The following is a 24,491-nucleotide window of genomic DNA, read 5'->3' on the forward strand; positions in this document are numbered from 1 at the left end:
GTTTTGCCAACGTTTTGATCTGAACCATTGTATATGATAAGTAACCTTAAAACGGGGCTAAACATGATTTTCCCCTTTACTACTCCTTTAAGGTTTGACTAATCTTGCTGACTTGTGAGTCTAGGGTTTCACTGGTCTCTGCGTTTATGGGAACTATCCATTACCAGTTCTATATGGTAATATACAGTATCAATCTTATGACGAACCTGTGAAGATTGTTAACCCGTCTAACCATAGGGACCCATGGGAGATCTAGGCTTGTCTGTACACAAAATGTCTAATTAAAGCAACCAATTTCTTGGTCCAGCGTATTCTCTGCACTTTCCACACTCCATTCTGTATATATCACATAATTTTCATTTGTGCCTTTCCTTTTATTCGTTATATTGTATTTTGTATTGGCACATTTGCAAAAAAAATTGCATTGCCATGTCTTTGCACTGTCCTGTCATGCACCCTGTCCTATGTCGTCTTCATGAGCATATGCCATTACCCTAGTCAAATTTCTATGTGCAAACCATGGCAAATAAACCGATCTTGAATCTTGAATCTCTTATAAGATTTGAAAGGACTGTAAACAGCTCTAACTTACCTTATGGGTTGGTGACAGCCACATTTCTTAATTAGATATATCACAAAGAAGATGAACTAAATCAGTTTTTATTATTTGGGGAAAAATCATCAGTACAATAATGTTAAAGTCAACTCAGAATCGCAATACTTTTGTGAAAAAATACTCAAGACATCACTTGGTTTTTGTTTCGTTTCTCACACAGTGAAGATAGTGAGGTGCTTTGACTCTTTAATCCTGTGAAGTGTTTCGGAGAAGATATTCAGCCTGAAAAAGACAGAAATATAAGCATTCGATATCAATGAAAACAAAACTCTTTAAAAAAAGAGCCTCTCAGGGGCTCAGTAATAATAGATAAGAGGAATCATTACCAGGAAGTCAACTGGATCCTCTGGTTTGGCTTTGCCACATTCTATCATGGCCTCGGTGAGAGCAGGCATCGCATACTTCATCAGGTAGTTTCTTAGGGGAAGAGAGCGAACCTCCAGCAGCTCATGTTCCTGCCGTTTCACCTCTGTCACTTGCCTATTCTAAAGACACACACACACACACACAAACACAAGTAATCTCAACAAACTGTAAACCTGTTCTGAAGAAACACGCAGAGTTCTGCTCTGCCTAGTAAGCATTACTGAACAGACGGTCATACTGCACCACACAGTTGAAGTCCTGGGAATGAGCCGTGACCTATTCCAGCTCACCCACTCCTCCAGATGCGCAGCCATTTTAGCAGCCATGGCTGCCTCTCTGCATTTCCTCTCCGCTGCCTCCAGAACCGTCCTCTGCTGCTTCTCCTCCGCCGCCTTCCTCTCCTGCTCTTCCCTCTCCTGCGCGGTGGGACCGTAGTTCCTCGGACGCCCCACCATCTTGGTGATCTTCTCGGTCACCGCTGTGTACTCCACGTCTTCTGCATTGTTGACCTCTGAAATAAGGGTCGTCATACGTCTCTATGAGACTCTCTACTCTCACAGTATGTGTGGGTGGCGCTTTGTCACATATCACTCATCGTGCCCACCTAAAATAACATTCTGTGTCAGTTAAAATATAATTGAGATTTTTCCGTTATTACCTATGTGTTCTGGGTGGATCTCCAGCTCATCAAAGTAGTTAAGCACAGTTTCATCCTCTACGTTGACCTGTCTATACTTTGCCAGGCGGCGTGGGAACTCATCCTGGGTGTAGCGCATATTCTCCGCCATATTCTCCGGAAGGTTCCGCACTCGCTCCATCAGAAAGTCGTCCGATGCCTCCAGGCAGAAAATGAACTCTGCAAAACACAGAAATGAATGACTGAAACCACACACAATACTACACCGCTTTGTGCAGTAGAAGTTAGATATTCGTGATTTTTTTTTAAGAAGGCAGCGACATTGAACATTTCATTGTTGCCTGTTAGAGTTTGACTGACCAGGAATAATCCTTTTGTTGTACATGGGCATTTTGGACCTGGGATTGCCTAATTCCATGCCTTCATCTGCGAAAAAAAACAAACATCCATATTATTACAGGCAACGCAGGTGTGTGAAATTTGAAAACGGCTCCTGTCCTGAAGTGAAGCTGCTTACCATAGAAAAGCTCCTTGGCCTGGCCATAGGTTTTGGGGTAGGCATCAAGGACAAACCCTTGGTTTCTGCATGGCTTTGAATTCAGCTTCTCTCGCATGATGTGATGAAAAAACTTGTCATCCAGTCGACCTACGGGAGTGAAAATAATACCATGAATGAGTCATACTGAAACCAAAAGAAATTAGCTGAGATGCTGAGTCCTTTAGACTAACAACAGTGAATGTCTATCCACCCCAGGAAACTCCACTCAAGAGCAGTGTAAAATAACGCACCCTCATTTTGATAAATGTTGTCCTTCAAACTGTCAAGCTGGTCCTGAGCGTTGCCTCCTGACTCTTCAGGCACAGTCTCCTGCTCTCCTCTCTTCACTGCCTCTTCCTGGAATAAATTCACAGGTAAAATCAGATCATTGTGATCAGCTTGTTGTGATCTGCACGAAGGATCTTAAGAGCATCCTGCAATAAGGAATTTAAAAATGAAAGAAGTACATGGCAGAACAGCTCTTAGTTACCACAACAGGGCATGCTTTCCATTCAAAATAGACTAGAAAGAGAAAAAGGACAGGGACATTCTCAGTAATATCTTTGCTTTGACTGACCAGAAGTGCTATTTTCTCATGTATGGTGTCTCTGAGCTTGATGTGGTGCAGTTTGTAATGTTTGCAGAGTTTCTCCGCCACTGTGCTCTTCCCCACAGCTGGAGGCCCCATGAGGCAGATTCTTATTGGCTACAGAAAACCAAAGAACATAAATAGTTTATTTCCGGAAATTTCCGGTTTGCAAATGGTCAAATTGCATAACATAATGTCTGCACTGCAATTTCAATAGACATGACACACATCTCTAAAGTGTTGTTCTAGCTTTAACCTGGTTTCTCGCATGGCAACTCACAAGCAGCTGTCTCTGGTGTTTGTATTCTTCCACCACACTTTTGATGTTGTCGACTATCCCGGTCTCTGACACCCAGTGGAGGTTGAAGGTGTCCTTGAGGAAGACGGGCTCTATCCGTAGGTTAATGCTCAGGCTAATCAGATCTGAAGGCTGAAAGATGAGAAAAACATGCTAAAATCTAAAGCACAAGTTAGAATACATCGCAACATTCACAGTGTAGTCGGCACACATTGGACCATGTAGAATAGATGATAGAACTGCATTCTTAATCCGGAGTCTAGATGGCTTTCGTGAATGTGAGGTGGTAGGCTGGAAACACACTGACAAGCAAAGCCTTGTAGAGGTAAGCCTCTTCTTTGGGGACTTTCTTGATTTTGCCCGGTCCCAGCATGAAGCTTATCGCCTAAATCAAGGAAAGCACATCAGCACATTTGTAGATTTTGGAAGAAAATGCAACAAATAGATCGATAAACAGACAGAGAGAGAGAGAGAGAGAGAGAGAGAGAGAGAGACAGACATATTTAAGTACTTTATTAATCCCCAATGGGAAATGCTTAATTTTTTTTTTTAAATTACCAAACGCATTAAAGAAAAGCCGTTTATACCTTTATAATATCCTCCGATGTGTTCTTGGAGTCATCTACCGCAATGAAATAGTGGATCTTCGGCTTGTGGTCAATAACATTCTGGATCACCCTTTAGTTAATAGATTATTTTAGCATTAAGAATGTTGTGCCAAGTACTGAAGTACTGAGGAAGAGGTAAGATGATGATTGATATAGGACACTACACACCCTGCAAGGTCATTGACATGAATGGTTGGAATAACATTGGTGCCTGGCCCAAAAACTGGAACCCTTTCAAACTCTCCCAACCAAGAAGCCTTGAGGAAAAGAGCAAGAGGAGAGATTGAGTGTGAACTAACAAGCGTACGGAACCATCTTGATAAAAGCAGATCAGTTAGCCGTTAATCAGTTCAGACTGACCTTGAAGAAGAAGTGGAACAGGTTTTCTCCCATCCCATACTGAAGACCCGCAGCCACCACGTAACTGAACAGCTTGGACTTTTTCTGAAACAAAAAGTGATCTAAATTAAATTTCCATGTCTTTTTGTTGGTCAAAGTCTGCTTTACTCGTCACATTCTACATCATACAGTTCCAACGAGTAGTGAAATGTTCTTCTGTTAGCTCCTAGATTGTGCAGGCACGAAGCAATATAGAGGTTAAAAATATAAGAGAAACAGTGTGCACAAGATAAACATAAATACAACAATAAAACAGTACAAGATGCAAAACATACTGTACAGTATAGTATACATGAAGGGATGGGATGCTGGGGGAATAGAGAGTTTGATACTGTTCATTGTTATTTTGCACACTTACAGTTTTTCCCAGTTTGAGCACCAGCTTCTCTGTGTTGGCGTGCTCCTTGAAGTTCGGGTGGTGCCGTTTTCTCCTGTAGTCTTCCTCTGTCAGGGGGATCTCTGGGTCATCCTGTGGAAACACAAACACAGGCAGGATGTTATTAGCAGGAAAGTCAGCTGTGTTGTGTGTTGACTGCAGTAACTTGATGGGAGACTTACAGGATCCACTGGCTTGCTCATCGACCAGGTCATCACTGATGACACCAGGATGAACATCTTCTGGGAAGTAAAGCTTTCTATCTGAGCGTGAAGGGCTGAAACGATATGCATGGGTGAGAATGAATCAGTGTGCCAAAAGGGCTTGTGACATGTACTATCAACTGCAAGGGCATGTGTTAATCCAGCAGGTCCATAATGTACCTGTAATTGCCCAATTTGCCTCTTCAATCAGCTCTGGAGTTGCATTTTCTGAGATGTTGTATATCACTACATCACATTCCAAAAGGCGTAGCAACAGCTCATCTCGATTTGATGACTGCAAGTGACAGAATGAATCGTCAGACTTGTTGATATTGCTGAATTACAGTTGCCACTGCCAGCTAGATATAAGATCGTGTGACTATGTCTTAACTCACTGAATATAGTTCCAGTGCAAAAGTGGATTGTCTTCCCTCGTTGGCTGCAACGGTTCCAACAACTTGAAATGTCCCATCTTGAAGTGTTGGCTCATCCTGGGGCTTGTCCTCGTCGTCCTCTTCCTCCACCTCCTCCAGGGACCCACCAACTATGCAGGTCGACAGGAACTGCACAGGCACAAAGAGTGCTAGCTAACATATCTAGCTAAAACACGACACACTATGCTACCATCAAGCACTGGGGAACATTAATTTGACATTTACCTTAGCGACATACTTCGACGAATACGTATCAATATTGTTGACGAAAACGCGTTTAGGTCGCTGAACTTTCTTATCGTCAGCCATATTTCTTGCACCGTTGCTGGGGCGAAGAGAGGACGCCTTGCGGTTGCTAACGTCGCCTCAACCAATAACATACTAGATGCTTGCACCACTCTTGTACGCTGCTTGTACCATAAATTAAATATGCATGTTCACTTAACAACCACATGAGGGCGACACATTTCCATGTATGGGATAACTGCAGTTGAATGTGTTGAAAAGATATGTGTGTGACTGATAGTAGGGTACTTTGATAAACATAAGCATGCAAAAAAGTTGTCATCTACTAGCAGATAACCTAGGCCTATTGTCATCTCAATTTATCCGCTATATTCTTCATGTAGGTTATATTATTATGTGTGGGATAATTGACCTTGCTAAACACTACATTAACACTACACACTGACTGTAAAAGTACCAGCAGACTACTCACCTTTTAATAGAAGCAAAGCGTTTAAATCAATTTTACAATGTTTCCACAATGAATGGTCTCATTGAGCACGGTCAACTATCATAGTTGCTCTAAGAACAACTGATGAAAAATTACTATATCACAAATTTTACACAGGAGGAATTATATGATTCAATACATGACAGTGGTATTAGCAGTGAGCATGGAGATCGATGAGCCACCTCCTGGTGTCTCTGCTGTTGACGCCATTTACTGGACCTTTGTCCTTGACGCCACATGGGATGAATCTCAAATTCCTCCCTTAATTTCTTCTCCAAATACATTGTGAAAGTGAGGAGCTACCAGTTTTCAAGTAAACCATTTTCAAGAGAAAATACTTTTGAGAAAGAATATTCAACATGGTTGTATATTCTACTCTACACGCTTTAACTTAAATGTATACCTAATCTGGCAAAGGAGCATTCAATCAGCAGATTTGAAATGATGTTTTCTAGGTGTATTTCATGGATCAAATAAATGACATAGGCTACTGTACTGTACAAGCACACACTTATACATTTTAAGACCAAGGTCAACAACACTAATTCATTCACAATTCACAATTCATTACCTGGATTTGAGCAAAACAAAGGCACAGGGATGGGCATAATTTACAGCTTCACTCAACCTCAGAAACTAAAATCAGAGAAGTGTGGTGTCACAGCTGTGACCCAAAGGGGGAAATCCAAATTTTACAAACATTACAATTCACTCACAAAACTTGATAAAGACAGTTTTCTCTCCATTGTCCCAAACACTGACCATTATGGTTAAGACGACCATATTGTTTATTTGCTGGATGTGTTGTACAAGGAATCATCTCAACTCTCTTGATATTCATTACTCAGATGAGTAAAATTGCATTTGTAAACATTGTTTGGTAGCTATATCCCTTGACTACAAAATGATCTCTCTTTAAGTTGAATAGAATTTCTGAAATGGTATCCTTCAAATGTAAATATAAATATAATATTCACAACACAACATTAAATACACAAGGCAATGAATGTATGTACTGTACATCTGTAAGTGTCACATGAATAAAATTCAAAAAAAGTCAGCATAAACATTAAACAATCCTCATTAAACACCAGACACCCTGAAGTGTATACTATAAACCTTCAATATGTTCACTGTACAGTGTGTTCTATACAAAATGAAAAGTTACAGAGAAGATGAGATTTCTGTGAAGTTCAAACTGTGCAACATTTACTAATTTCATGAGAGCACATACTGTAATAGCATTCACTAGCTAATTTTAATTTCCATTTACAGTTCATGTTGACACTGGCCCACCATGGCTGGTACACATACAGTATCAAGGTAATACCCACCCGTGCTAACGTTCATTTGTCACTTTGGATAAATCTGGAAAAAAAAACATAAGCACTACCCATCATGTTATTTTGCTGTTGATGGTTGGGTTTTGTCCAAACCAGTAGAGCTTGTCCTCCCCTCTCTTCCTCCTCCACTGGCACAGTAAAAGCATGCGGAAGGTCTTCTGGAAGGTCTTGTTACACAAAGCGTAGCACATGGGGTTAATGGTGCTGTTGACGTAGCACAGCCAGTAGCCCAGCTGCCAGAGGGAGAGGGGTATGCAGTCGGAGCAGAAGGTGGAGATCAGCACCATGATGTTGTAGGGCGTCCATGTCAAGATAAAAGCGAGGAGAATGGCGCTCAGGGTCTGGGCAGCCTTCTTCTCCTTGATCAGCACCATCCTCTTCCTCTTGGTGATCTGGCTCTTCAGTGTAGAGTCCATAGGTTTGGGGCTGGTGGAGGACACAGGGTGGGAGTTCAGCGCTGTCTGCTGGAGTTCTGAGGGACACGGAGGTGGAGCTTCAGGGCTTTTATTGACCTCCTTAGTCAGGCTGCACCCCTTTGCCTTAGGCGTGTACTTGTAGGAGATGCACTTCCTGCTGCTCTTCTTTTGAAGGCTGGCGAAATAACCCACCTCATCGTACCCCGCTGCTACCGGCCCGTCCCCCTGCCGCCCTTGCCCGCCGTGACGCTGACCCTTGAATGACCCCTGGGAGGTTGCCGTGGAAACGGGCTGCTCCTCCTCCTCGGACGAGGTGTAGCTGTTGAAGGAGGTGACCCGGTCCACTTTGGCCCAGGCCTCGTCGGAGCGCACGGTGGACTTGGTGGCATTGCTCTGGTTGGAGGAGGACCAGGAGGCCTGCTTCCTGTCCTTGCACTCGCTGGCGAAGCCGAAGCAGGAGCGGATGATGGTCTTCGGGGGCTCGGCGCCCGCGGGGCTGTCAGAGGCGAGGCCCTGCAGCTCTGTCAGGTCCTTGGTGCGTCTCTCCGTCTCCCTGTAGATCCGGCAGTACAGGAAGGTCATGACCGACACGGGGATGTAGAAAGCAGCGATGGCCGTGCCAAACGTGATCACCGGCTCAGAGAAGAACTGAATCTGGCACTGGTTGGGCCGCACCGTCCTCTTACCCACCAAGTACTGCCAGCACAGGATGGGCGGCGCCCACAGGACAAACGACACCAGCCACGCCAGGCCGATCATGACGGCTGCGCGTTTTGGCGTTCGCTTGGCCCTGTACGTCAGGGGCCTAGTGATGGAAAAATACCTGTCAAAGCTGATGACCAGCAGGTTCATAACAGACGCGTTGCTGGCCACGTAATCCAGTGCCAACCAGAGGTCACAGGCTAGGTTCCCCAGGGCCCAGTAACCCATAAGGATGTAGGAAGTGTACAAATTCATGGACAAAACCCCGATGATGAGGTCAGCAAAGGCCAGGCTCAGTAGGTAGTAGTTGTTCACAGTCTTCAGCTGACTGTTCACCTTAAATGAGAGCATCACCAGCACATTCCCTACCACAGTTATGAGGCTGACAATGGCGGATACTGTTGCTATGGTGATGACCTCCCACAAGCTGTGTGAGATGGGCTCGGAATGCGATGTGTTGCCTTCAAATGTGGAGTTTTGAAGGTTCTTGATATCCATGTTGTTACAGTCTCTGTCTGGCTATGTTAGAGGGAGGAGTGTAATGAAAAGCATCCTTCTGGCTCCATTATAAATCATCATAGAAGGCCTGAGAAAAAATATGGAAGAAAATTGATTAGAAATCTGAGATATGGATGATTGCAAGGACAATGACATGTTTATTTTGTGGTGTAAAACGTTTTTATAACGCAAACAAATATATATAATTTCGAAGAAAAGGTGTAACTGCAGGCACCATTAGCACTAGCTTTATGTAGGCACCCTGAAGGGGGGATCTATGGAAGACAGCTTATTTTCCAGACGACGCTATTACGTAACACCAGGGGCACTTTGAGAGCTACACTCTAAAAGGTCCGACGTTCATTTGACACTGATGGAGGGAAGGCCGAACAGGGGCCGTGGAGGCAGTTGGAAAAGAGGTGGAGGTGGTGGAAATGAAGCTGGGACCTCTGAACACAGAGGCCGAGGCAGAGGTGGCCGCGGGCGAGGGAAAAGAGACCATTATCGCGGTCGCGGGCGCGGAGCGGCATCGGGCTTTCAGAACAGGGTGAGCTCACAGGCGGTGAGCTGTCAATGTTGCTAGCTGCCTAGCTAACGTTACCTAGCTAGCACATGTGAACTGTTATTGGCCGGGTTTCCCGAACGAGTTAAGAAGCACTTAACTCCAAAGTACTTCTTAACTCGCATACAAAGGGTTGCTTAAGAAGGGTTCCTTAAGAAGGTTCTTTATCGGGAAACCCAGCCATTGTTGTTGCATGCCCAGCGCCTGCGCATGGATTAGCCTACTCTACTCAGTAGTCTACCAGAGTAGACCCAGAGTTTACTCTATTTCATATGTCCTCCGTTATATGAATCTATCTTCTTGTGCTCATGCCAAGTGCTGCAGAGTTCACTAGTTGGCTATATCTGTGGCTGCGTTCTTACCTAATACTTTCCTTACTAGGTGCTCTTACAGCGTTATTTCGATGAGAACATTTGGAAGCAATCATCAGCCTGTAGCCTGTAGTGTAAGCCTGAAGGGAACAAGCTATTTGGAGTTATTTGTGTGCCTGAAGTGCCTGTGCACCTAGTTAACGGTATAGCATGCACACATGCTAGCTTGCAAATTGAAGTTGTTCAGAGAAAAGGTTTATCTGGATTGCAATAGGGTCCCACTTAAGAAGGATCACTCACCCTTATCAAAACTGTCCAATCTCCTGTCCTGGAGGGTAATGCCCACTTAGACAACCACCTCCCCCTGCACTGGGCTAACCTGACCTCTCCTGGCTTTCCCTGCTGGGGCAGGATGAGGGGAGCAACCTGGAGCTGGAGGAGGAGGAGGAGCAGGTGTTCACCAGGAGGAAGCTGGAGTCCAACTGGGACCGCTATGAGGAGTCTGAGAAGGAGGCGCAGAATGACGCTGAAATGCCCGCACAGAGAGGAACAGACTTCCACGTCCTCCTCGAATCGGCAGGTACAGACAAACGTGACTGAGGCGGACAAGGTCCGTCTCAATCACAAATTCATCAGATGATATGATATTACCCTCTCACACCCAGCTCTGGCTGCTCTGCTCGTAGCCAGGGTCGTCGTCGTGAGATTCTGCCTCTGTTATCTGAGTTCAGGCAAAGTCACTGGGTACAAATCAATGACGCACAAACCAAAATATGAAATATTCATAAAGGTTTTGTTTTTGGGTGAGTAAGTACTGCAGCTGGTATTCTGCACAGTACACAGTGTGCGTAATCTTTACCCCAATGACCAAATAAAAAATCTAATGAATATCTTTCTCTGTAATTCAGTAATCTAAAGTCTCTAAATTTGAATAGTCATGAGAGATATGTTTTCCTAGCACCCATTTTACCCACAGTTGAATAAGCTGAATTTGAGCCTCGTTTTCATAAATGCGCTCCCCAGAAAGTCTTGATATTCATGAGCTTTATTTGTTTCATCTATTTCTCAGTAGAGTAGTAAAGTACACCGCCGTGGTTCGTCCGCGGGATTAAAGGCACTCCAGGTGTTTCTAATGTTCAGTCGCAGTTCCTCCTATGGCTGCCTGGTTAGCTCGGTGGCTGTGAGCGCTGTAGACCATAGCTAATTCATACATGACTTCTTGACGTAACCTGCATAATGTGTGCCCGATTAACCAACAGCATCTTTGCCGATCACATCACTGAGACAAACCTACAGTAGCATCATTCAGAGGGCTTCATCACAGATTAAGGTGCTGCGGCTGGAACAATGCTCTGATAATCAGGCCTTACTATTTTTGTTTTCATATATGTTAAGGCCTAGCCTCTCTCTCTCTCTCTCTCTCTCTCGCTCGCTCGCTGTCATGGAGCAGGAGGAGTATCAAAGGTGGTTCTGTGATTTGTTCGATGTCTCTCTGTTCCCTATATCGGTGTTTTTGCCCATATTGTCCACTTAGTCATGCCAGGGAAGTGGGAGCCTGCAGCCCTTTAGTGGGCACTTAATTGAGCATGGGTGGATGCATGCTCTGGAGGAGGCGTGGGTGGAGCTGCACTCTGGAGGAAGTGTTTTTCCGGACAATTACGGTATCCATGAAATCAGCAACTGTGTCTGAGCCTCCTTCATTCTGCCCCTCACAGGGCCGGCGCGCTGGCTGCTCTTGTCGTAACCGAGAAGTTGAAGTGTTGGAATTAGCTCTTGTGTTTGCTTTGTCGGAGGGTCAGATCGCGCTAGTTCAGGAAGCAGAGGGGTCAGCGGCCACCTAAACTCTCTGGCTAGCTTCCCTCCAAGGTGGAGAATCAGCAGCCAAACTCTTTAGTATGTTGACTGAATGCTTCAGTGAGCACCAGCCATGCCAGACAATGCAGTACGTCTGTCTGGATGCCTGTCTGTCTGTCTGGACACCTGTCTGTCTGTCTGGACACCTGTCTGTCTGTCTGTCTGTCTGTCTGACTGTCTTCCCTCATACAGCAGCTCATACTGTAGATCCAGTGGTGCTGTTGAGTGCAATGTGACCGACCGCTGAGACCGACGAGCAGAAGACACATTTCTGTTTTCCTCATGACAAATGAAGTTGCATGAAAGCATTGTCACATGATCATTTGATTGGACTGACATAACATAACCAATTGATAAGTTTGTTGTTGCTCTGGGAAATGTAGATGTAGCTTATACTGTGGGTTCAGAGTGGGCTTCTTCTGACTGTGGGTATGATGGAAGAAGTCTGTTTGAGCCGCCACACACTCTCCGACTCTGCCCTTGAGAATATGGCTGTGATTTTCTCATGACTTTCTCTCTCCTTAATCAACATTGCCAGCCAGCAAACAAGAGGGAGGCCTTATAGGCCAATGTCACGTCTACCGCAATCACGACTTCTCATTTTTTAATTAAGTCTCTTTTGTTTGCCGGAGAGGACTTTTTCTTCAAACTCAGATGCTGCATTGATTCAGACTCTAGATGTCTCTGTGAAAATGAACCACTTTGACTGGTAATTGTAGACTCAAGCAAAACAGTGGGGCTGTCATGTTTTTTTTCTCTTCAGTTTAAGCCTAGTTACCTAGCCGATTCACTGTGAAAACCGAGTCTTAGGACCTTGAAACCCCTTCCCCCCCAACACACGCACAAGGTCAATGTTTCTATGTTGACACAAAGATATGGGGAAATGAGTGTGCCAGAACAATGCTTGCATACAGACGGGCAAAACTTTTACCAGGAAACGTTTTCACTTTCTTTCTTTGGTTTTATCAGTAGCACCCTGCACACTCTCCATTTAGAAAGTTCAACTTCAGATAACTGGGTGGTATTGCATTTGAATTTGAGTAGCCTATGGTGAAAACAGAAACCTTGTCTTGAACTGAGGCAGTTTTTATATAGGCTACAATAGGAGAGGCTACCTAATCTTAGTAATGGCTGTCTTTCACCCTTTGTCTATTCAAGGCTGAAACCTTGCTTCGCTGGTGAATAGAAGCTCTTGTGTGACTTATTTCAGCTCAGACTGTGGGTTGTGTGTGCCAATGGTAGCGCAGAACCACTCGTTGCTATAGGCCAAGATAGGCATTTTGGAATTGTTGTGCCACCTAAAGGTGTTTGCTAGGATGGCACCTCAAAGCAGCTGGCGCTGTTCATGGGAGTGTCTGGTCCTGTCTTGCTATCACTGAGGATGAGACAACAGTCATGTAATAGGTTGCTGTCAACAGCCAGGAGTGCGATAGAGAGAGAGAATTTTGGTCGGCTGAAAATGTGTTTCAGATGTTTGGATAGATCGGGGGAGCACTAACAAAACAGTTGTCAGAAAAAGCTTTTTGTGTCTGGTATTGCCTGTCAACCTGTCCCATTGGCTTCTAGCAATTTAATTTTGTATTATCCTACAAGCCGAAACATCAGTGGAAATGCCTTCAACTGAGAGAGTACTGTACTGACATAGAAAACCGCCACCTCTCTCTGGAGGGCTTTGGCTGTGTAATTAGCGCTCTTGTGCTTCATGCAGGAGGATATCTACTCCTGCGTAGCCCGTTAGCTTCTCTAGGCTCTCATCCATTCTCACACCTAGGCCGTGTTCTATACTGTGGCACAGCTGATTGGCTTGGGAAAGGCACACTTTCACGCTTCATTCAGTTCTCCCACTCCCACACACCTGCACTGAACTCCAGATACTTTAAAATACCATTGACCATTGTGCCTATAGCACTTGCCTATATCCAATAGTGTTTGACTATAGCCCTTGTTAAAGTCTGCCATGGTCATCACGGCCTATGTCTGCTATGTTACCATGCCTTGACAGCTAGTCATTGTCCCATAGCCTAGTCTGGCGTGAGTGTTTAATGTGTAAGGCAGTATTAATTGTAGTAAAACGTTCATCTCCTACGAGCGGCTTGCCCTGTGGTAGACCGCGCTGTGAGGTCTCATTGTGTCTGCATGGCTCCTCTCCATCTGGCGGTTGAGTGTGTTGTTGCTAAGGGCAACGATACACACGCCGGTTGTCTTGTTGAGCCTGGTGACTCGTCGTCTATCTGTACATATTAAGACACCCAGGATCAATCCCTACTCACCCTCAGCCATGGTTTAGCAGAAGCGCCAGCAGGCATCTATCAACTCTGTCGTCATGACTCAAAGGGAAATCACATTACGGGCTCAATGATTCACGTAACAAGATTGACAATCACTACGCTTTCTTCTAACTGAGATGAATGACGATTTCGATGGTGTCCAATGGTAACTATACACCGCAGGTCATTAGAGATGCCTGATTAGACCTCGGTAATGGAGGACATCAGAGTCAATGGACAAAGAGAAATGAAAAGGATCATTGGTTTACCAGGAGTCTAGGAACGGTGCTACTTGACTAGAGCGAGTAGTAGCCCAATTAGCTTGGGCAAATTATTTGCTCGACCTCTGCAGGTTTGAACAAAAGACTCTTGACACTCTAAGCCTTCAATAGGACAACGGACATGTCTTTAGCAGAGAGTCTGACCTTGAAGGAGAAGGAAGCCTTGTGTAGGTTTACCAGCCCAGAACTGTGCCGCTGGTCTCCACACCCAAGAGAACACAATGGAACAGGGTTTGCTGGGAGCCTGCAGCTGTGTGTCTGGCTTGTCCCCACGCTTTCAATCCTCCTGCAATCCTCTCCTCCCTATGCCCGTCTCATTTAGAGAGGCAATAAAGATGTATCCGTTTTTTTGCGGGTCAATATTTTAACATAGAATACAGGAGTGGAAACTCAAAAGGCACGGATCAGTAATTAAACTTTGACAACTTCTAGAGGAAATTGCTTTTTTCCCCCCCTCTAAACTGTGCAATGCTACATCATGTCTATCCTTGTTGATCAGAAGATCAGATTTCTACTCCGCGATAAGCTTGTCTAATGTGCGGGCACGGGTCCAGCTGACCTCCCCTCTGCTTTATCTCTTAAATCATCTCGGCGTGAACATTTTGCGAGATAGTGTGCACACAGTACAACAAGTGCCCTTGGCGTAGACGGCGTTTGATTTTCTGACTCATTAAATCAAGGGAAATACATACTCACAGCTACGGCTCCCACATCCCCCAGCCTTGGCGTGCTCGCTCAGATACCGAGGAACGCTAACGCGGTGTTCAGCCGGCAGCCTGTACTCCCGCTCTCCAGGTGAGCGCTCTCTCCTCTCTCTCCCTCCCTCTCTCTCTCTCCTCTCCTTCTCTCTCTCTCTCTCTCTCTCTCTCTCTCTCTCCTCTCCCTGCTGCTCTCCAGACAGGTAGAGACACACAGCGGACAGGTAGCTGACCGGGCGCGCTTCCTCCTCAGCGTCACCCCCCCATGCGTGTCAGACCGGTCCGTGGCGGCGCTGGGGCCGTTTTCAGCGGCTTGACCTCCTTTCACGGCAGCCCGCGGCCCGGCGGGTCTCACCAGAGGAGCAGCCTCTGCGTCTCGGCCCGCCCGGGGTCTCCGGACTCCCGGATTTCCTCCTACGGGGGATTATTAAAGCTCATATCTATCTCGCAAGCGCGCGCATACGAGCGTCCGGGTGAAAAGGTAGTCCGTCCGCCCCGGTCTGTCCAGTCCGAGCGGTGACCTCCTTTACGGACCGGTGAATAACAACACACCGTCTTCTCTCTGCGTCCGTGTCGCAACAGACCACGAACGGAGAGCCGTGGCCACCGAGGTTTTTATGAAGGTTCAGTAAGTGGTCCCCCGGGGTCTTCCCTTCACAAGGTAGAGAGACGCAGGAGAGTTCAGATGTCAGTGTGAGTGTCCTCTCTCTGTCCAGGTCTATGTCCTCTCTCTCTGTCCAGGTCTATGTCCTCTCTCTCTGTCCAGGTCCGTGAGTGCAGAGGGTAGACTCAGAGGTGTGCCACTGTAGAACAGACTCCCTCCCTCTACTAAAGGTTGAGCAGCTCCACTGGCTGTGGAGGAGGATGAGGAGGAGGGGGAGGGGAGAGGAGGGGTGGGAGGAGGAGGAGGGGAGAGGAGGAGTGGGAGGAGGAGGAGTGGGAGGGTAGAGAAGGAGGAGGGGGAGGGGAGGGGAGAGGAGAGGAGGAGGAGGGGAGAGGAGGAGGAGGGGGAGTTTGTCGATGTTCTGCTAGGCTGGAGTAGTTGCCAGGGCGCCTGGCTAACATGACCGCGGTGACCGGGTCCCTGTACTTGCCTGCTGCCCCTGTGGCTGGTGGCTTCCCCGGCGCCCAGCTGACTGCTTCTCCGGTGAGCTGACCGCTTCTCCAGAGGGGCGGAGGGCTGTGGCACAGCGGTATGGGTCTGTGCTACCGCCGCCACCAAGACATTCCCACAGGAAGAAACGGTCCGACATATTTCAGGAACACGGAGCATGTCGGAGGGAGTGGAGGAGGGGCGGGCGGCAACCTGTGGTTTTGTGTGTATAAGCACGTTTGTGCATGTGTGTTTGAGTGCTTGTGATTCTGTGTGAGGGTTTGTGTGTGTGTGTGTGTGTGTGTGTGTGCGTGTGTGCGCATGGGCGATTTTCTGATTGGCCAGCCCAACTGCTCAAATTCTTTTTTCTATTCATTAATTTTTATTTATTTTAATAATTAACACAATTATTAAATAAATATTGTGTTAGGTCATCATTCATTTTAAAAGTGTATTTATTACTTAAACTAGGCTACCTTTAAAAAAAAAAAAAAAGATATAATCATAATCCACCAATGACACAACTCGTCCGTCGACCTCAACTATTTCCAGTTTGATCTGTTACCGCAAAGAAATGAGATCTGACTGTACTGCTCAGTGCTCAACAAGCTACAACTAGCCAACCTGCTCACAATGGCGAAAAGAGCTATAATCGAATGCAGAAGTGCTCCAGAGGCTATCGAAGCTAGCACTAGCACTAGCAACATCACCATTGGCGAGGAAGCTAGCACCAGCAGGCAGTTGCAGTTTGATGTTGTGATGTTGGGTATGGCCTTGTGCTCGGTCATAAAGTCATATTGACATGCTCGTGGTGTCTAGATGAAGTTTGATGCGTTGTGCATATTGAATTGTCATTTGGATTTCTTATTAGCATACTGTTCACAACTGCCATTCTTTGTAAATAGATAGGACGGGATGGGACGGCAGAAGGTTTTTTTTATTTTCTCACGTCAAAATGTTGCCCCCCCTACTCTCAGAGGGTAAAATCGCCTGTGTGTGTGTGTGTGTATGCGTGTGCGTACATCGCTCCTATGCTTATGATACTGGGTCATATGAGGTTATAGGAGGTCAGGGGGGAGGTTTATTCAGACACCCAGATCTACTCCTCCTCATCCAGCCCCCCAGGCCAGGCTCCTCATCCAGCCCCCCAGGCCAGGCCGGTGTGTGGACAGCGCTCAACTGCGCCTACCGGGCTCCCGGTCGAGATGACCCTCTTTCCATTAGAAGCTCAGACCCGGATGGCTCCCATCTCCACCATAGCTGTGTGTACCGTCTGCCACCCTTACAGAAGGCGCAAAACAGATCTGGGGCCTCATTTATAAAACCTTGTTCAGGAACCTTGTACATATAAAGCAGTCATTGTGCATCATTACGCATTGGAATTGCATGTCTTTTTATACCCACCCACGGACATGATTATATGGAACAGGTGCGATTGTCATTGATATATATGAACCACGCACGTGATTTATTGATTGATTGATTGATTGATTGATTGATTGGTCGATTGGTCGATTGGTCGATTGGTCGATTGGTCGATTAAGTGATGGAGTGATTGAATGATTGATTTCATTTCTGGGTATAGGACGATGCATCCGATGGATGACATATAGAGGTGAGGGAATTTATTTCCGACAATGCTGGATGTCATGAAAACAGGACAACCGATGACCCATAACATCTAAGACAATTAACAGCACTCTTATCTGCCCGACTGAGGCATCGAACACGGGATCAGTTTAACCCATTTCATTTATCAAATATGCATGGCAATTTCTAAATAGCTTATAGTAATGGGCGCCCTATGACTGTGGATTCCTGAGTCAAACAATGAGGCAATGAAACACCACCAACAAACACAGCCTATTTCTGTGTAACACAGCTTAGAGTGAATCATATTATCCTTATACTGTAATATATTAGCCTGCACATTGCTGAGTAAATATGTTATGCACAACAGTGCACACTTTCTTGTTGCAGAAGGCTAGGCTGCATTTTGGCACTGCCATTTTCCCCGCGGTTAGAGGGGCTTCTCTACGACGATTGTTGCTCTACCAAAATTGGGATTCACATAGCAGTGTAAATATGAAGGCCGTTCACAAGTCATTCACAACAGCATTTGAATTATAGTGATTGCTTTGAGCACATAGCTTACGCTGTCCACATGATTATTTGTGATGACAATAATAATAATAATAATTAATTATTAACAATAATAGTAATAATAATTAATAATAACAATAAATTCATGAATTCATGAGAATACATAAATATTATTATATTTATTATTTAATATTATTATTTTTTAGAAGAAATAAATGAATAAATTGTTTAGCGATGACGGATCCAATTGATTATGATTCCCAGTTGGACCGTGCAACATATTTGAGGGGTTATTTTGCAATATCGGATATATTTATTGTTCACAATGGTGTCAATTTCCAAGCATTTCTCGGGTTTCACCTTTCTGCTATTAGAATCGCAGTTTATCATTTTGCCAGAAATGTGCGTACCATCAGGGTGTGCTTGGAGGTGAGCACATTCTCCGCCATTCTACCGTCAAGTTTGTTTTTTTATAAATCCTGAAGTTTGCTCAGGAGTGGCGTACGCATTCTTTTGTGCGTACACAAGCTTTATAAATGAGGCCCCTGAAACGCAACTCAATCCCACATTAACAAAAGTTAATTTTGTTAATAATAAAGCGCATTCTGTTGCCTCTGGGTATGAAATGCGCTATATAAATAAAGCATTGATTGATTGATTGAAAAGTGTCATTTTTTGGACACTTTGTAGGGTACTTGTCCCAGCTAGCGTAAACAGGCCTTTAGGGGACAGGTTTAGGCCCGTGCAGATTTACTGTATGTATCTCTTCCTGTGTCTAGCAGCTGGTTGCTTAACCTCCACTGAACCCTTCTTACAAAACATCCGACTGCTTTGACCTCCGTTATCATGGCTCAGTGTGTTCTTTGACCTCTGTTATCATGTCTCAGTGTGTTCTTTGACCTCCGTTATCGTGCCTCAGTGTGTTCTTTGACCTCTGTTATCATGGCTCAGTGTGTTCTTTGACCTGCGTAATCGTGCCTCAGTGTGTTCTTTGACCTGCGTTATCGTGCCTCAGTGTGTTCTTTGACCTGCGTTATCATGTCTCAGTGTGTTCTTTGACCTCCGTTATCATGCCTCAGTGTGTTCTTTGACCTCCGTTATCGTGCCTCAGTGTGTTCTTTGACCTCTGTTATCATGTCTCAGTGTGTTCTTTGACCTCCGTTATCGTGCCTCAGTGTGTTCTTTGACCTGCGTTATCATGTCTCAGTGTGTTCTTTGACCTCCGTTATCATGCCTCAGTGTGTTCTTTCCAGGTTGGTTGCGGTGTTTGAGCAGCATTGTGAGCCTACTGTTAAGGCTCTTTTGCTCAGGGCGTCCTGACGCAGTAACAGACTATACCTATTTAGCAACCTCGTCTCAGGGCTGATTACTGCCAGGGAAATGCTGTTGACACAGTGATCCTATTATAGATCTGCATAGCACTGTCATAGCAGTGACGGCGAAACCTAAGCAGTCATAGCAGCTCACGTCAGCTTGTGGGAACTGCTTTCACAATGTCATGACAAAAGGAGTGTGGTTCAGATCAAGCAGCTGACCTAAGCAACTGTTAGTGTGAGAAGGCTGTATGAAAGTCAGTCAAAAGTCTGACATCAACTGTTGTCACGAACTGTGCTGTGTTAGGATGACAATTACAATATAATTGTTATATATATATATACACGCACACACACACACACACACACAAACACACACATACACACACATACACACACACACACACACACACACACACACACACACACACACACACACACACACACACACCTTCAGTGGTCGCCGGTGGAATTTCTCCTCTGCATTCCTCCCATCCAAGCTGTCCTCCTCCAGGGGCAGCCAGGAGCAGTGGGCAGCTTGCCAAGTACTGGACATTGCTAAGTACACACAAGCGATTTTGGGGCTCAGTGTCTTGCCCAAGGACACTTGGGCACACTGCCGGAAGCTTGGATCAAACCTTCCTGTCCCCCGCTGGCCGCTCTACCTCCCCAGCTATGTGCCGCTCTACCTCCCCAGCTACGTGCCCTCTCTACCTCCCAGCTACGTGCCCCTCTACCTCCCCAGCTACGTGCCGCTCTACCTCCCCAGCTATGTGCCCCTCTACCTCCCCAGCTACGTGCCCTCTCTACCTCCCAGCTACGTGCCCCTCTACCTCCCAGCTACGCACCGCTCTACCTCCCAGCTACGCACCGCTCTACCTCCCAGCTACGCACCGCTCTACCTCCCAGCTACGCACCGCTCTACCTCCCAGCTACGCGCCCTCTACCTCCCAGCTACGCGCCCTCTCTACCTCCCAGCTACGCGCCCTCTCTACCTCCCAGCTACGTGCCCCTCTACCTCCCCAGCTACGTGCCGCTCTACCTCCCCAGCTACGTGCCGCTCTACCTCACAGCTACGTGCCGCTCTACCTCCCCACCTACGTGCCCCTCTACCTCCCAGCTACGTGCCCCTCTACCTCCCCAGCTACGTGCCCTCTCTACCTCCCCAGCTACGTGCCGCTGTACCTCCCAGCTACGCACCGCTCTACCTCCCAGCTACGCACCGCTCTACCTCCCAGCTACGCACCGCTCTACCTCCCAGCTACGTGCCCTCTCTACCTCCCCAGCTACGTGCCGCTCTACCTCCCCAGCTACGTGCCGCTCTACCTCCCCAGCTACGCACCGCTCTACCTCCCAGCTACGTGCCTCTCTACCTCCCAGCTACGTGCCGCCCCAATGTTACACAAGATGAGCAACGGAGGACCGGCTGTACTCTTGGCACATCTCCTCAGTCCGTCGAGGCTCCCAGCAGTCTGTCTCCGGCAGACGACCTGCTGCCTGCTGCAGCGCTTTGGGGAAGATAAGCTCTACTCCATATTCGCCGCGTGAGATGGAATTGATTGAATAGGACGCTGAGCCGGTCCTGGAGTCTCTTCCTGTCTGATTCTCTGGTGATGGCGAGACATGGAGACAGCGTGTCGTGGCGGGCCAGCCCCCCCGGGGGGTCTGAACTGATTATCACATGAGCATGTGACGGAGGATATGAGGGTCATTATGCATCCCTATGGGAGCTTATATAACGAGGCATGTTAGCTAGGCCTATATGGCTGCTTATTAGCAGTCCAGGGCTAATTCAAGCCCACCACCCGCACACTTTGGTGACACCACAGTGACTACTGGACTACACGGCCGGATGACACCGTTTGCCATTATATAACACGTGTGTGAGTGTAAAAACGTTTACAGTTGTGTCTCTGACCCAGTGCCGTAACGGAAACACGTGAGCCCCCCTGGAGTTAACCCTGAGAGGCCCCTATGATATATATATATGATATCAAGACTCATGCTTTTCTTTTGAGGGAAATTTATTCAAACAGAAAAACAGCTTAAACATAGAACAAACATTAGGCTATAGAAATACTATAGGGTAGGCCTATAGGCCTATCTGTTTTTCTACAAGAGTGAATAGCCCACAGTGCACGCCCTTTGGTCGTGCAGTCTTTTATCCACGCTCTGAACTGCGTGTGCGTTTATTCTCCCGCTATGGATCCAAATTAATTTGTCAAAATAATATTCCAAATTAAAAATACATAGGGCAGGGCCTATCAAACAAACAGTTCAAACACAACAAATATTAGGCAACATTACAAATAGGCCTACAATATATGCCTACACATCGGCTGCAGGTTTGCAGGTGCATACACATGTGCACGTCTTTTAGCAAATCGGTGTGTAAAAAGTCTTTAACCACGCTCTTTAGATCTATACTGCGTGCGTGTCTATTCTCTATGCTAAGGATGGCCAGACCTGGCAGCCTCCCTTGTGCCGTATGGAGCTTATTATATGTTTTAATTCGTTTTAGCTTGGAAAATGACCTTTCAGCGCTTGCGACAGTCACGGGTATGGTCAGAAATAGTCTGATGGCCGTGGCTACATCAGGCTCATTTGAGTTGAGTGTTTTATTATTAGAGTGTTCGCTAAATCATATATTGAGCCATTCTGTATTTCCCTGATGGCGGACTCTAACACCCGTCTTAAGGCGAGCACCTGGGGCCTCATTTATAAACGTTGCGTAAGTACAAAAGCGTGCGTAACCCATGCTGAGCAACTTTCTACGCAACTTTCGGTATTTATAAAAAACGTATAGTAAAGTCGGGACGTAATAATCTTAAATATCAAACATGCTTGATATTATCGGGACCGCCCGATGGGTCTGCGAGTCGATCGGGAGGTATAAGATTGGATCTGTAAACTCCTCACATTACAAGATAATCTGGGCCGATCATCGGCCCCGACAAACGTTCCAGACCAGATTTCTCCTCCGATTGTTGGGGGGGTGAATCGGGGATAAATCGGCCCAAAAATCCTGTAGTCTGAGCCCGGCATAAGTCAGTGTCTGCATGTCTTGGAGGGAGAGTCAGGAAGGGTTGGTAGTCGTCTTCACTGGCGGTGATGAACTGTCAGTGACAGGGTTACACCTGGAAGGAGACTTCGCACTGTTCTGTGAGCCCGTCGGGGCCTGAGGGTTCAGGCATTGGTCCAGCTCTGACACTCTCCACAGCTGTCATCGCATCGGCCACTCAGTCTAAGTTAGGCCAAGAGAAGATGTTAAGCAGCTAACGCGTTACTTCAGTAGTCACTGTACAGCAGTTGAATCAAACCTTTCCGCAAGGAGAAAGTAATTGTAATCATGTAAACAGTCGGATAGATATGTGGTCTGGATCTGCATCTAAAACATATTCTAAAATCTAGCGAGGCTATTTTATAGTATGGTTTTGGTTCTGCGCTTCAACTTAAGATAATTGGGTTGCTGGCATCCACCCACAGCTGTCTCCCCTCAGGTTGTAAATAACAATAGTTGTGCTGCTGATAATGATCGCCTATTAAGCTCTCCACCAGATGCATGTCTCTTCACATCAACTGGACTGTCACAACAGCTCCCAGTACTTCCAGTCACTTTACAGATGAACAACTCATTATAGCCGTGCTTGACCAAATAGGAAACTTTCTCTCCAAATCAAACTGACAATTTGAGCGAACACCACACCACATGCGCTTCAAAGCACCACTCCACCAGGTCATTTAGTGAGTGCTACTGACCGTCCGCCAGCTCGTTCTCTCTCATAATTATAATTCAAAAGCTCTACTTACGCGCTTCCAGTTGATAAAACCCTGCTTATTGATTTTCCCAATTTATGATGGAGAATAATTAAGGTGGACCAAAAGCATGAAACCTACTTTGTTCTGTGTATCTCACTGAATCGGGCCAATTATTCGGCTTTGATGTCGGTATGTTTCTCACCTCTATGAGCCTTGTGTGGAAACGGAGGCTGACCTTAGGCTGCACTGGGCAAAACAAGATGGATGACTGTGATTAGTGCCTGGGGTGAGGAGAAAGCCAGTGACTGACTGCAGATTTTTTTCTTTTAGTCTGTCAGCTGCTCAAGGCGAGATGAACAGCCCACTAAGGAGCAGTTTTTTTCACTCCTGTGGAAAAAAAAAACACACTAACTAGAATATTTATCTCTCTTGGTTGCGTGACGTGCCACTCACTTCAAGAATACGCCAAGTGCAATTACGCACAGATACAGGCAGCGGAGTGAGACTTGTAGGGAAGCAACTTCTCTTGCAAACAGTAGAAAGGACAAGGTCACGTGACGTCTGTTAAAATACTGTTCAGCCAGTCACACTTATTCTTTAACCCAGAGAATTTCTCACCTTCATTTGACCTTATTTTCTCTCTCCAAGCAAACAGATTTATCACCAGTGCGGTTGCCTTGACCTATATTAGGCTACTACATGAGGCCAAAGCTGCACCCGGGACTGGTCCTGTGCTGGGAACACATCTCTGAGCTGGCAGCAATATTTCACTGTGATTGTACACTGTAGCCTTACATGTGACAAATAAAGATCTGAATCTGAACATGGCACAACACAGTATCTGTCTACACAGTCACAGGCCTCATTTTCATTTTGTGCATGGCTGTAAGCCAGCGCACCATAGATAGCATTTGTCGGGTTGTCACTCCCTCCCTCCTTCCTTCCCTCCCTCTTTCCCTCCGTCCCGTTGTTGACCTGCATTTCTATGTTGCCACCACAAGATGCAGTGGTCCCAGCACACCAAAATAAATACACTATGACATCGCACACTTTCAAGTTCCTTGGTAGTGTAGTGGATTAAGCATCTGAATCCAATGCGGGAGATCAGGGGTTCAAGACCCCAGTGGGAAAGATTTTGTAAAACAATACCCACACCCTCTGCTAGCCTGTTGGTGTATTCCTACGTTTACTTTCGGCCTTTCCATCCCTCTCCCTCCCTCCTTTCACTCTCCTGTCCCCTTTTTTTGGAAGTATGGGAGAGATTCCATAGGAACAAAAACATTATGGCCGTGTCCGAAATGCCTGCTACCTGCTATATAGCAGGCGAGAAGTAGCAGGCTACTTCAAAACTGTGCCTGCTACCTTTCGCCTGCTATTCTCTATATTGACAAAAAAAACGGTGAAGAACGTAGCATAGTTCAGAGCATGCTATTCCGGATGCTACGTCACAGCAAAATTTTCAGGACGGCTGTCATGGCCGACGCCGGTGAC

The 24,491-nt window shown here is 46.2% G+C and overlaps 3 protein-coding genes across 3 annotated transcripts in view; 1 reads left to right on the top strand and 2 right to left on the bottom strand.

Annotated features, from left to right (window-relative positions):
- Window positions 1-802: 802 nt before the first annotated feature.
- On the bottom strand, window positions 803-5,373 carry ak7a (adenylate kinase 7a; the record flags this gene model as incomplete). The annotated part of the gene is made up of 18 exons (XM_084440033.1): window positions 803-838; window positions 943-1,101; window positions 1,273-1,493; window positions 1,641-1,838; window positions 1,980-2,045; window positions 2,137-2,265; window positions 2,409-2,514; window positions 2,735-2,863; window positions 3,027-3,176; window positions 3,352-3,429; window positions 3,632-3,722; window positions 3,821-3,909; window positions 4,013-4,096; window positions 4,410-4,520; window positions 4,610-4,704; window positions 4,811-4,925; window positions 5,026-5,193; window positions 5,290-5,373. The coding sequence occupies 18 exons, from the start codon at window positions 5,371-5,373 to the stop codon at window positions 803-805; spliced, it is 2,109 nt and encodes a 702-aa protein (XP_084296159.1).
- A 1,823-nt stretch (window positions 5,374-7,196) lies between these two features.
- Window positions 7,197-8,696, bottom strand: chrm5b (cholinergic receptor, muscarinic 5b; the record flags this gene model as incomplete). The annotated part of the gene is made up of 2 exons (XM_084439408.1): window positions 7,696-8,696; window positions 7,197-7,569 (listed from the first exon to the last, which is right to left on the bottom strand). Exons 1-2 carry the CDS (start codon window positions 8,610-8,612, stop codon window positions 7,197-7,199), a joined length of 1,290 nt encoding a protein of 429 aa, XP_084295534.1. The 5' UTR covers window positions 8,613-8,696.
- Window positions 8,697-9,132: 436 nt separating this feature from the next.
- Window positions 9,133-24,491, top strand: part of aven (apoptosis, caspase activation inhibitor) — a gene marked incomplete at its 5' end in the record, with an annotated part of 28,767 nt that continues 13,408 nt past the window's right edge. Inside the window, 2 exons of the mRNA XM_084440277.1 lie at window positions 9,133-9,306; window positions 10,044-10,212. Coding sequence (XP_084296403.1) covers window positions 9,133-9,306; window positions 10,044-10,212 — 343 coding nt within the window. The remainder of the gene's footprint in view (window positions 9,307-10,043; window positions 10,213-24,491) is intronic.

Source organism: Borostomias antarcticus (genome assembly GCF_949987555.1).
Source record: "Borostomias antarcticus genome assembly, chromosome: 6".
In the NCBI taxonomy this organism is placed as follows: domain Eukaryota; kingdom Metazoa; phylum Chordata; class Actinopteri; order Stomiiformes; family Stomiidae; genus Borostomias; species Borostomias antarcticus.